General features: G+C 44.0%; 1 protein-coding gene across 1 annotated transcript; it reads right to left on the bottom strand.

Moving 5' to 3' along the window:
* Positions 1-439: 439 nt before the first annotated feature.
* LOC149065151 (uncharacterized) lies at positions 440-9,423 on the bottom strand. Its single transcript, XM_089254463.1, has 2 exons — positions 8,546-9,423; positions 440-1,494 (listed from the first exon to the last, which is right to left on the bottom strand). The coding sequence occupies exons 1-2, from the start codon at positions 8,759-8,761 to the stop codon at positions 448-450; spliced, it is 1,263 nt and encodes a 420-aa protein (XP_089110589.1). The 5' UTR covers positions 8,762-9,423; the 3' UTR covers positions 440-447.
* Between the last annotated feature and the right edge of the window lie 2,830 nt (positions 9,424-12,253).

Below are 12,253 nucleotides of genomic sequence, written 5' to 3'. Positions count from 1 at the left end.
ATGTCTTTCTACCTTCACCCCTGTATACTGTGGGCTCCTTCACATACACACCATCGGGTCCCACGACTGTGTATGCGAAACCACAGGGGTGGTGAAGGCGCTTCTGGATGGTGCTGGAGATCGATGGATCACGATCGCACCCCACCACCTTCTCTAGGATCGCCTCGAAGTCCGCGTAAATGACGTACGGGACACGAAGCTGGTAATGGTGGTTCTTGAATTGCATCACGTTCTCGCCTTCACCGGGATACGTCACGCGTTGTGGACCGTGTGTCTGACACAGCGGTTCATGCGCATTCAGATGCTCGAGAGAAGAGAAGCGTTGCAAGCAATATTCACAAAAGTGTGACGCTCCTTCATACTTGGTGGTATATAACAGCAAACGAGACATGTTGTTGATGAGACAGTATTGTGACGTTGTCTCGTTGCTGATTAATAGGAGATTTATCACGGATTGTGATGTTGCCTCGCTAATCCTGAGAGGAAAGACTTCTCCCCCCTCCAACCCAAAGACGTTGAAGCGTAATGATTCGCTTTTTCAAAACGTGGGATTTGTTTCAAAGTCACAGGGTATGAATGTCCACTGGTATCGAGCTCGCTCTCATACTGGATATAGTTGAACACCCTTTCCGGATGTATTTCCACTGGGTGTAGGGCAGCCAACGCACACCAGAGAAAGCATTTCTCGTCATCGTTTTTTATATTTATCACGGCTTTCCTGGTGGCTAGCCCCTTCGGCAGCGGAATGTAGGTGGCGGCCGCTAGTCGTTGGTACCGCGCTGTGTTTAGCTCGAGCAAGAGCACGCGCTCGAGTACCCAACCACTTCCGCTGCCTTCAAAATCCTCTGTCGCCTGCTTTACCTTTTCGAAGGCTATTTGTAGGCGCTCTTCTATCTGGTCGGCGGTTAAAGTGGTGAGCATTTTACTTCGAAGATACCCGTTGCAGAACTCGTCCTCGCCGTCACTTCCTTTCTTGGAAAAAACAGCAGTCGCGACGATGTTCCATTTAAGGGATCTGTGGGTGGTCATGTCCTCCCTCAACAGCCGCGTCAACTCCTCTCTCACGCTGTCGAGGAAGGTCGTCATGTCCATTTCGGTGCCGAGCTCGGGGGTCAATTCGTGCGTCGACAACATATCTAAAGCGCGTCTGACTTGCCCTCCTCCTAGCTGTGCCCCTTGCTGCGGTGGTACTCGGTGATGGTTCGATGCTCCTCCAAGATGAGGTGCCCCTCCTAGCTGCGGTGGTGCTCGGTGATGGCTCGGTCCTCCAAGATGAGGTGCCCCTCCAAGCTGCGGTGCTCCTCCATTGTGGGATGGTGCTCTTTGGGGGGCGTGGCCCATGTTGCGTTGCTGGCGCATGAGGTGGCTATTGCGGTGAAAAGCGGCCCCGCAATCCGAGCACTTGTGCTGGCGCTCGCCATGCGTCAACCTATGTTGGTTGAGATTTCGACGCAGGGAAAACTCCTTGCCGCAAGTCTCGCATAGGTGTCGCTCCTGAAAACAAATAAAACGGGAATGTAGCACACATAAGTCTAACACAAGCAAGGAGGAGAGATACAGAAACCCACGTCTTCCAGCGAGTTTCGGTGGCGTATCCGCCCTCAAGCGCGTGCTCAAGTCATCAAAGAAAAAAGAAATCAAAGATTGGTTGGCTGGAGAGAGAGCATACACGTGACACAGATCGATTAAAAAAGTGTTTCCCCGCAACAAAACAATAGTGGCCGGTCTGAACAGTCAATTTCAAATCGACTTGGTGGACATGCGTAATCTAGCAATTCACAACGACGGTTACAACTATCTTTTAACGTGCATCGACGTCTTCTCCAAATATGGTTTCGTCATACCCCTCAAAAGAAAGACCGGTGACAACGTGGTCAAAGCTTTAGAAAGCATCTTTCAACAACGTCAACCAGTGGCGCTACAGAGCGATAAGGGGCGAGAGTTTATAGCCGCGCCAGTACAGCGTTATATAAAGCGTCAAGGCGTCAAGTTTTTCACTACGGAGAACGAACAGATAAAAGCCAGCGTGGTGGAGAGGTGGAACAGGTCGCTCAGAAACTGGATGTACAAGTACTTCACTGCCAAGAACACTTATCGCTACATCGACATGATCGAAGATCTCGTGTGGAGCTACAATCACAGGTATCACAGATCTATAAAAATGGGACCCGTCGACGTGAACCCTGGAAACGAGTCGGAGGTGTGGAACAATCTATGGCAATACATCCAAGAAACAAGAATGTAAGTTTAAAGTGGGTGATCAAGTGCGCATTAGCAGATCGAAGCACACTTTCGAGAGGGGTTACGAGTCCAATTTCACCGAGGAGATATTCGTGGTGAGCGAGTGCGTTAGAAGGGAAATTCCCGTTTACAGACTCAAGGATCTGATGGGGGAAGAAATCAAGGGCACCTTCTACGCCGAAGAGATGGTCGGTGTTAAGATGGGAGAGAAATTCCCGATAGAAAAAGTTTTGAAGAGAAGAAAAGGAACAGTCCAATACCTCGTGAAATTTCGCGGGTATCCGAAAAAATTCAACTCGTGGGTAGTGCTATGAAAACCCGGAAACAGCGCACGCATCTGTCATTTTCGAGATGGCTTCTTTCTATCTCACTTTACACAGCGATGCCTCCATGAACTTTTTTCCAGACAACACGCTCTCGAATTTCGTGGTTAAACTCCCAAACACCCTGGAGTTCGATTCCGAGATGGAAGTCGCACTGTCAGAGATAATTTATCCCTATTCGTTCCACAACATCACTAAAGAGACAAACACTTTCGAATTCGATGTCGGTAACAAGGTAATGAAGACCGGTCGCATAGCCCCGGGTTTCTACGAGACGACCCCTGAACTGATCAAAGCCATATCCACTCAAAATTTTCAAGACAAGATCGGTGTGACGTACAACAAAGTCACGAAAAAAGTGAAGGTGAACCTCAAGAAAGACGCCAAGCTCAAATACAAATACAACGCCACAACAGGAAAATTGCCCAACGAGGTGGCTGACACCTGACGTGAAGTTTTTTGTTTCTCTGTAATGCTTGTTATGTGTAGTGCTGCCATCTGCCACTAGTTTTTCTAACTATGAGTGAAGTGTTATGATTGAATGATTTATTGTTGTAGGACTGTTGCTCTCTGTGGCGAGACTTTTTAACGGGGAGATCGGCTCGCATTTGCGCCTTGAAGTTGGGAACCACAGAAAACCAACTTCAGCCGACCACCACTGTGGGGTTCGAACCCGGATCCTCGCATCGCGAGTCCGTCACTATAACCACTCGACCACCACAGCGGCATAGCTGAAAACTTGGGTTTCGAGCTCGGCCTGACAGAGGGCCCGACCATCGTCAACGGCCCTTTCACGGCGGATCCTAAATTGGACTTTCATCTCTTGTACGTGTACTGCAACCTGGTTGAACCTCAGGTCGTGGGTAACACCTACGCCCCGCTACTGAGAATCGTAAAAACTAGCGGCCAAGATGGGGATATAGTCAGCGTGTCTTTCGAATGCGCTCATTACATGCCGCTAGCCAGAAAGAGTTTCGACATCGTTCACATGTATTTAAGGACGCACATGGGCAAGTTTTTCACATTTCAACGTGGAAAGGTGATAGTGAAACTACACTTTAGACTGCGACATGCACTATAAGCCGTACCGGAGCTGTGCCCACAGCATCAACGATTACTATCTGACACAGGCTGGAAACAGACTCGGATATTATCAGGGCAACGCTCTCCAAAGATGTTATGGCCTTGGATCCATATTCAGCTCTCTCTTTAGATCGGCCGTACCGCTGTTGAAGCGAGGTGCCAAGGCCGTGGGATCTCAACTGTTACGCTCCGGCGTAGATTTCGCCAACGACATCGTTCAAGGAAAAGACGCAAAGATAGCTGCTCGCGACCGTGCCAAGGAAGCCGGAAGGTCTCTCACGGATAGGGCGGCCAGTAAAGTCAAATCCATGCTCGGAGGAAAGAATAAAAGGAAGAGACTCGTCAAGAAAACTGTCAGTAAGAAGAGAGCTAGAAAGCTGTCGACATCCGATATATTCAGCGATGGCTTTAATCCACGAAAATTCTCATGAATGTTTGAAAAGCGAAGCCGATCTGTTCACGGTTCCACCCACGGAAACCTCCATAGAATCAGCCGAGTGGGTCCAGTACCATCCCATATCTCAAGTGCGTGATTCGGAGGCCCCCCTCGAATTTCACGTGGCCGGTAGTGCTGAAGAATACATAGACCTTTCTGCCACTCAGCTGTATGTCAGAGTAAGGGTGACAAAACCAGAATCCGACGAAGCGGTATCGACGGCGAATAATTTCCTACACTCCCTCTTCTCCCAGATTGACGTCTCGCTGAACGGGAGAACGCTCACGAACTCATCACACACATATCCGTATCGAGCTTACCTGGAAACACTGCTTAACTACGGATCGGATGCAAAGAGAGGACCCCTGACAGCCGAAGGGTTCTACAAGGACACTGCAGGTCACATGTCTGACCTCACCAAGAACGAAGGGGCCAAGAAAAGAGCAAAACTCGCGGAAAATTCTTTTGAAATGATGGGCGTGCCTCACGTCGACATATTCTATCAACCGAAGCTGATGCTCTCTCTCGTGGACTTGAAGATGAGACTGGTTCGATCGAAACCCGAGTTCTTTCTGATCACTGCTGCTCCGGGTTGCGACGTGGTTATCGAGCAAGCGAGTATTTTTGTGCGCAAAGTAAGAATGAATTCTGCTGTGGCTGTAGCGCATGCTATGGCGCTCGAGAAAACAACAGCTAAATATTGTATTAACCGTGTGATATGCAAGGTCTATTCGATATCTTCTATATATAGCATGAGTTTCGTGCAAGATAATGTATTTCTGGGTGTCATGCCTAAGCGATTGGTTATGGGCATGGTGGACACGGAAGCATTCAACGGAACGTTCGGTTTGAACCCCTTCGACTTCAAGCACAACAACGTCAACTTTGTTTCTGTTTCTATCGATGGAAGACCCGTCCCCCACACGTCGCTACATCCAGACTTTAGGAACAGACACGTCATCAGAGCCTACAACACCCTCTTCGTGGGCACCGGAAGGCCCGGAGAAGATAAAGGATGTGACGTGAGCAGAGAAGAATATGAACCCGGCGGTTACAGCCTCTTCGCTTTCAACCTGATACCCGACATGAGCGACTGCGGACACGTGCACCTACAAAAGCAGGGCAATCTGCGAGTGGAACTCAAGTTCTCCTCAGCCTTGACCAAGACAGTGTCGGTTATCATATTTGCCGAATTCGAATCGCTGGTGGAAATAACAAAGTCCAGAAGCGTCTTGTGTGACTTTGCGGGATGAACACTAAACAGATAGAGCACGCCCTCTCGACACACCCCCACACTCGAAAGGCTTTCCTAGGTGTTTTTGCGAGTGATAATTTACCCGAAAATGTGATCGCGTATCCCGCTGCACTGATTGTGAACACGGACAGAGAGAACGAACCTGGAACGCACTGGTTGGCTATTTACATCGAAAACGAAGCGAGATCTGATTTCTTCGACTCTTACGGGAACCCGCCCAGCTATTTCAAGAAAGGACACATAAACAGATTTCTACGACGCTACTCACGCGTCGACTATAATGACGTCATGCTACAATCAGATAAGACAACCAACCGTGTGCGGTCACTATGTGATTTTTTTTATCTATTCTCGATGTATCGGCGAAAGTATGAATAATATTGTATCGCGTTTTAATATGCAAAACGATATGCGCGTAGCAAGCTTTGTAAAGAAAAATTGTTCTGTTAAATAAAAAATGCATTCGTAATTTTTTGTCATTTACTATGGAACCTTTCAAGCTGACACATCCGAGCACCGTGCTCATTGCCGGACCTACCGGTTCGGGAAAAACATATTTTCTCAGAGAACTATTAAAACACAGGAACGAAATGTTTCGAGAGCCTCACCCGAAGCGAGTTATATGGTTTTACGTCGAATATCAGACCCTGTTCGAAGACATGGAAGATTACGTGGAATTTCGAGAGGGGAGCAATTTCGAAAGCGTGGAAGAAGACAGCTTGGTGATTTTAGATGATCTCATGAACGAGCTATCCGGCGAGAAAAAATTAGCAAACCTTTTCACAAAGTACAGCCACCACAGAAAATTGACCGTGATTTTCATAGCACAGAACGTGTTTCATCAGGGGCGGGAAATGAGAAACGTTTCTCTGAACGCACAGTATATGTTTCTATTCAAATATAGAAGAGATGTCAGTCAAGTGACCCACCTGGGACGTCAGCTGTTTCCCAGCAAAATCAAATTTTTCAACGAGGTGTTCGAGGATAGCACGAAAAAACCGTATTCGTATTTAATGGTAGATTTACGGCCGGAGACGGAGGAAGAAATGCGCCTGCGCACTAACGTGTTACCTGGGCAGACGCAATATATCTATAAACCCAGGAAATGAAACTTCCCATTTTTGAAAATGACGGCAGTGATAGAGGTCGAGGGTTTCCAGCTGTCGGATAGAACATTCATAATCAAGGAGTTGGCGTGGTGCTTCATGCATTCGAGAGACAACTTTCACTCTGTATACAAACCGCCCAAAAAATTTTCGGAATTATCTCCTAGAGATAGACACCAATGTCTCTACGTCACCAACAACATACACGAAATATCGTGGTCGGCGAGTGATGTACCCTTTGAAATGCTGGAGCAACATTTGCAGCGATTATCAAAAGTCGTATTGTATACGAAAGGCCACGACAAGTGTCGGATGCTACTGCAACAGTACGGGTTAAAGGTTTATAATCTCGATGCCATTCTCTGTCCCAATGTTGTGGACTTGCCAGAAGTGAGCGCGAACTGTTGTCGCCACGAAAGCATGATAAAGCACTGCGCGCTGAAGAAGGCTATAGCATATAGCATATGGTTGGAATAAAAATACCGTTATTTAAAAGTATGGCATTGGAGAAACAACACGTGCTTCGTCTACTCTCTGCCTGTCCGATGAATAAACGCAAGGATTTGTTGAAGAAATTACCGAAATCAGCATTAAAGACAGTCTGCGAGTGCTCACTCAATATTTTGAAGGGTGTCATTCCGTTATCCTCAAAACAGAAAAATAAACTGAAAAGGCACAGAAATACACTTCGCAAACTCGCCTGCAAAAAGACGCCGCTATACGAGAAAAAGCGCGTGCTGATTCAGAAAGGAGGTTTTTTTGTTCCAGTTAATCCCAGCCGCCATACAAACCCTCGCCACTTTGTTCACGAGATAATGGAGCACGCACAGAAATTCGCTCTGGTTCCAGAACAATTGTTATCGCGTCATGTAACCACAAAAGAGCAGCTTTCTGAGTTGGACAACGAGATGTTGAAAATACTGCGAAGCAAGGAGCCCGAAGCTATAAAAATTAAACTCTATCAGAATCTGATGAACAAGATAATCAACGTCGCCGAGAATAATCCACCGCGGTTACCAGAACCGAAAATACAAGAAGTAAAAAAAGAGAAGAAAAATAAAGTTGACGAATCGCCAATAGTTCTGATTTCTGTCCCGAAATCGCAAAGGGGACACTCAGAAAAAATTATCACGCATATAAATAAGCATCCGAATATATTAAAAATTAATTCTAACGGCTCGATCGTTTATAAGAGCAGACTCATCAAAGGAAGCGACATTCGCGATTTGATATCAAGTGTGGTCGGTCGAAGAAAATCACCCGTGGTGGGTCAAGAGATTTTCCTGAAAGCGCTAGAAGAAACCGGAGCTCCGAGAGATTATATAAAAAACCCATTTTTGAAACATATTTGGTTAGAGCTTTGAAATGCCAACAACAGTGGAAGCCGTGATCTACGATCAAAACAATAGAAAGCAGGGAATCGCCTGGAAAACGGATGTGCCGTCATTCGATTTACCGAGCTGCTGGTCCTACGAATTGGAGAGTCATGGAGAACTGATAAGACACAAGATCGCCATATTCACGATACTGATTGTTATATTATTTACTGTTATAGCAACAACATATAAAAATCAAATGGACTTTGAAAGATGTAATTCCTCTCTTCCGCTGGGAGGAAATATTTTTCTCACGTATTGCAATAAAACCTACGATTAACGCTATTTCAGCGGAAATGCGCCCACTACGAAAGCCGTTAATCTCACCAGTTCGCAAATGTATAAATTGATTCACGAGTCTGCGGATGTACTCATATACAACTGAATAAAATTTTTCTATTTTATACGTTTGAATTCTGTTTTTTGAAAATAAATTTACTCGCGACATGAAATTAAAAAAGAAAAAATGTTTCGCGACATGAAATAAATTTGATTTGAAGTGAAATTTAAACAATTTGATTCCCTCAAACCAAGGGCGTAGCCAGGGGGGGGGGACTTGGGGGTCTGGTCCCCCCCCCCGAAATGTGAGAAAATGACAGAAAAAAATGGCCAAATCCATTGTTCTGTCACTTTGCCCCCCCCGAAATGAAAGTGGTCCCCCCCCCAAACGAAATTTCTGGCTACGCCCCTGCCTCAAACATATAATAAAAACAAAAAAAACTAACCTCTTTCTTCTTCTCCGATGGAGCATATCTACTTGGTCCTGCTTCCACACGCATCTTTTTTGCTACGGTATCTGAGCTCGCAGGCCTCTTTAGACACTCGTCGACAAATGCTTCTTCGTCCGCGACTAAATCCCGAAAAAGTTCATTGGTAATGGCGTTTTCAGTCAAAATTACCAACTCGCGTTCATCTATGCCAAAGTTGATGAAGGTAGCCATATCTACTCGCTGGATGAACAGTAAACTCGAACTTGATGCTACGAAAATCAAAGACGAAATGAGGGATTGTCTGAAGAAGACGATACTTTTTATCGCGCACAGATAAGAATGAATCACTGAGTGTCATAACCTCCACGCCCTGGGCATTTAACTGCATCAGTGTCTGATAAGAAGTGTCATAAGTTTCTGACTAACCGGGTAAAATAATCGATGCATCATTATCGGTGATGCATACAGCGATGGTAGCTGATCCGTTCTCACGTGGTAGCTGCGTCATTATGGGGCGACCTTTGAGATTCATAGTATATTCACATACTAGTTTAATTATATATAAACTGTGTGGTAGACGCAATTGCTTCACTCAGTTCTCCGGTTCACTTGGGTATAAGTACTCTCTCCGCTACTCTCTCAAATCAACTTGGTAAGAATTTTTCTATGGCTTCTTGCGTGTTAGATTTTGAAGGGGTTATGCTTAAAACTGGGATATATGTTGTCAAGGAAATGGCTTGCTTCAATTTAGGCACAGGGAGAGTGTATCATTCACTCTACCTGCCACCTTTTCCTAGCGATGAGCTTGCCGATGAAGATTTTAAGCAAATGGTTTGGGTTAGTAAAAATATCCATAATATTGGATGGGAAGAAGGTCTTTTCGGCTATAAATTGATGAAAATTCATCTCATAAGCGTAAATAATAAGTATAGCCAAATTTATGTTAATTGCATGCAGAAAAAAAAAATTTCTAGAGCAGCGATTTAATTTGGAAACGGTAGAAGTCTTGAACTTTCCTAAATCGCTAGCAACAAACAGCGTTTCTTGCAGCTTTCACCCTCTGCAAAAGGGTCATTGTGCTAGAGGGAAGGTCATGACGTACGCTTAATTGGTAAAATAAATTTCTAATTTTTTTTCTTTTAATAATAGTTGCAATTTTTTTTTAATTGTTTGTTTATGCATAACAGAAAAAAAAAACATTTCATTGGTTTGGGGAATAATTTTCATCTATTTTTTCTTATCGTGAGATTTGCGGATTGAATGTGTTGTCACTCTTCTCGTTTAGAAAAAAAAAATGACGTCTTTGCTTTGAATACGCACAAAACGTTCTAGAACAACCCAATGCTGTGCTACGACAACTTGAAAGGGAAATCGTATACCGTCCGGCCGAGGAATGCATCTTCAAGTTCGGTGATAGGACTTATCCAATGCCCCGCCAACACGCAGCCTACGGCGACCCCGATTTATTCTACAAATTTTCTGGAATGAAGCTCCAAGTCCAACCGTGGACGCCTCTCCTATTGGATTTGAAAGCTGTGGTCGAGAGCGTCACAGGTTACGACTACAACTTCGTTGTCATCAACCGATACTCTGATGGACAGAAGAGCATCTCCCCTCACTCTGATGATGAAGCGCAGCTCGTGAAAGATCATCCCATCGCTTGCCTCTTCCTGGGCGCTGAAAGAAAAATCATCTTCTCTCGTCGGGAGGCACAAGTCCGAGGACCGAATCCTCGAGCACAACAGCCTCTTGACAATGCTACCTCCAACTAACCAGCTGTGGCGTCACGCGATTCCAAAGGACTCGAAAATCAAAGACGTTCGCGTTAGTCTCACGTTCCGGAAAGTAGTCCAGACAAAGAGGAAAGCCGTGGCAGAATCACCACCAGCTAAGAGATGTCGCAGCAGTGGCTTCGATAAAAGCCAACTACCAACCAACATATTCCACATCGAAGAGAACTTTTATGTTAGTGTAACGATCTTCAACGGGGAAGTGAAAGTTCACATACGCGAATACTACGAAGAAGAGGGACTCGTGAAGCCAGGTAAGAACGGTGTGACCCTTTCTCCATACGTGTGGCAATGCTTGCTAACTGAATTCTCCCGTCGTAGTATGTCTCAACGCGTCGGCAAAACATTCTTAGTGTCCGAGAATTTGATAGCGGATTACAGCGGTGATTCTGTGATCATTCAACCTATTCATCGCAACGGTGAAAAGTTTCAGTGTTTTGGAAACATCGTCAAGATGTCGTTTTGCGTAGCAGATAAACTTTTCTGGTGTGATGAAAAACAACAGCTTCATAGTGTTATCACCATCTAGAAAACACTCTGTTTGGACTATCTCAAATTGTGTGTGCGCGAAATCCAGACTAAAGGGACAAACTCCTTGGATATTACAGATGTTCTCACTAAACTGGTGAGTGAAAAACTTTCAGTTGCCATTGGAAATGTTATTGATTGTCATGGATGCTCTATGGGCTATGCCAATCAGCTGGGCCATGAATGTCTGCAGGTGGATGACATGTATTACAAATATTCCGATCACGCTATAACTTTAATTGACTTTCGCGAAGTCGCAAAAATTCTTGTGGAAAATTACAATGTCGTAGAAAAATGTTTTGATGCGATTGATTTTGATGTTTTGAAATCAAAGATAGAAGAAAATTATTTGAAATAAATGAAAACTTGATTCGCATAAAATGGCTCTGTATTTTATGGCTCCCTTGTTTTATTATTTGTTTACAGCTAAGCTCATCTTAGTGAGAACTTTTTTAGGGATTTAATTTGCGTGGAAAGAACCCCTCGAAGAAAACTTTTTAGGACTTACATTAAAAAAAATTAAGAACGGTTAAAAAAGCGTTGGGAACTTCTAGGGACTTTGAAAACTTTTCTTAGTCAGACTTGGGAAAATTGACATAAAAAGTTTAATTTAAGAACGACTTGCATCGTAAAAAAAACGGTAATTTTTTATTTTAAAATAATTCAAACCCTCATCAAAGTTCTTTGAAAAAAAACAACAATATTTTAGGATGCAATTTAAGAAAGATCCCTTTACGGAAGGTTGTGATATAAAAAATTTAATTTGGGAAAGATTCCTTGGTATCGTATTTGCTAAACTCGATAATTTTTTTATTAAAAAAAAATAATTTAAGCCCCCATCAAACCTGTTTGAAAAAAAAGTAAGTTGGAGAAAACGGTAATTTAAGAACGACCCCTCTCAGAAAATGTGACATCATGCGATATTTTAATGATGTTGGAAACTTTAATTTTCGTCATTAGCTTTAACTTTCTAGGATGATTGGGAAAAAAAGTAGGACCCAGTTGATCACGTGACTTTCGAGTGCCATAGCCCTCTCTTTCTCGTTAGCTTCGGTATACACAGGGTGACGTCATTGTTGAGATTGAAAAAACTGATATAAAAAAAGTTTAATTTAGGAAAGGTTAGACATAAAAAAAGTAAGAACGGCTCAAAAATTTTTTTAGCCCGACGGGAAAGTTAAAAAACCATAATTCCCTCTTAGCGTTGGAAACTTCTAGGGACTTCAAAAACTTTTTAGTCAGACTTGGGAAAACTGACATAAAAAAAAAAAAAAAGTTTAATTTAAGAAAGATGGAGTGTTGTGTGACATAAAAAAAATTTAATTTAAGAACAACCCCCAATAAAAAATTTAATGTAGGAAAGAAAACAGTAAAGCGCCATCTAGTGTCCCTTATCCTATTATCG

Source organism: Pholcus phalangioides, unplaced genomic scaffold (assembly GCF_987345545.1).
Source record: "Pholcus phalangioides strain wild (caught in Gottingen) unplaced genomic scaffold, Ppha-v1.0 ptg000041l_1, whole genome shotgun sequence".
Classification (NCBI taxonomy): Eukaryota; Metazoa; Arthropoda; class Arachnida; order Araneae; family Pholcidae; genus Pholcus; species Pholcus phalangioides.
This window is presented reverse-complemented; position numbering and strand designations above follow the sequence as displayed.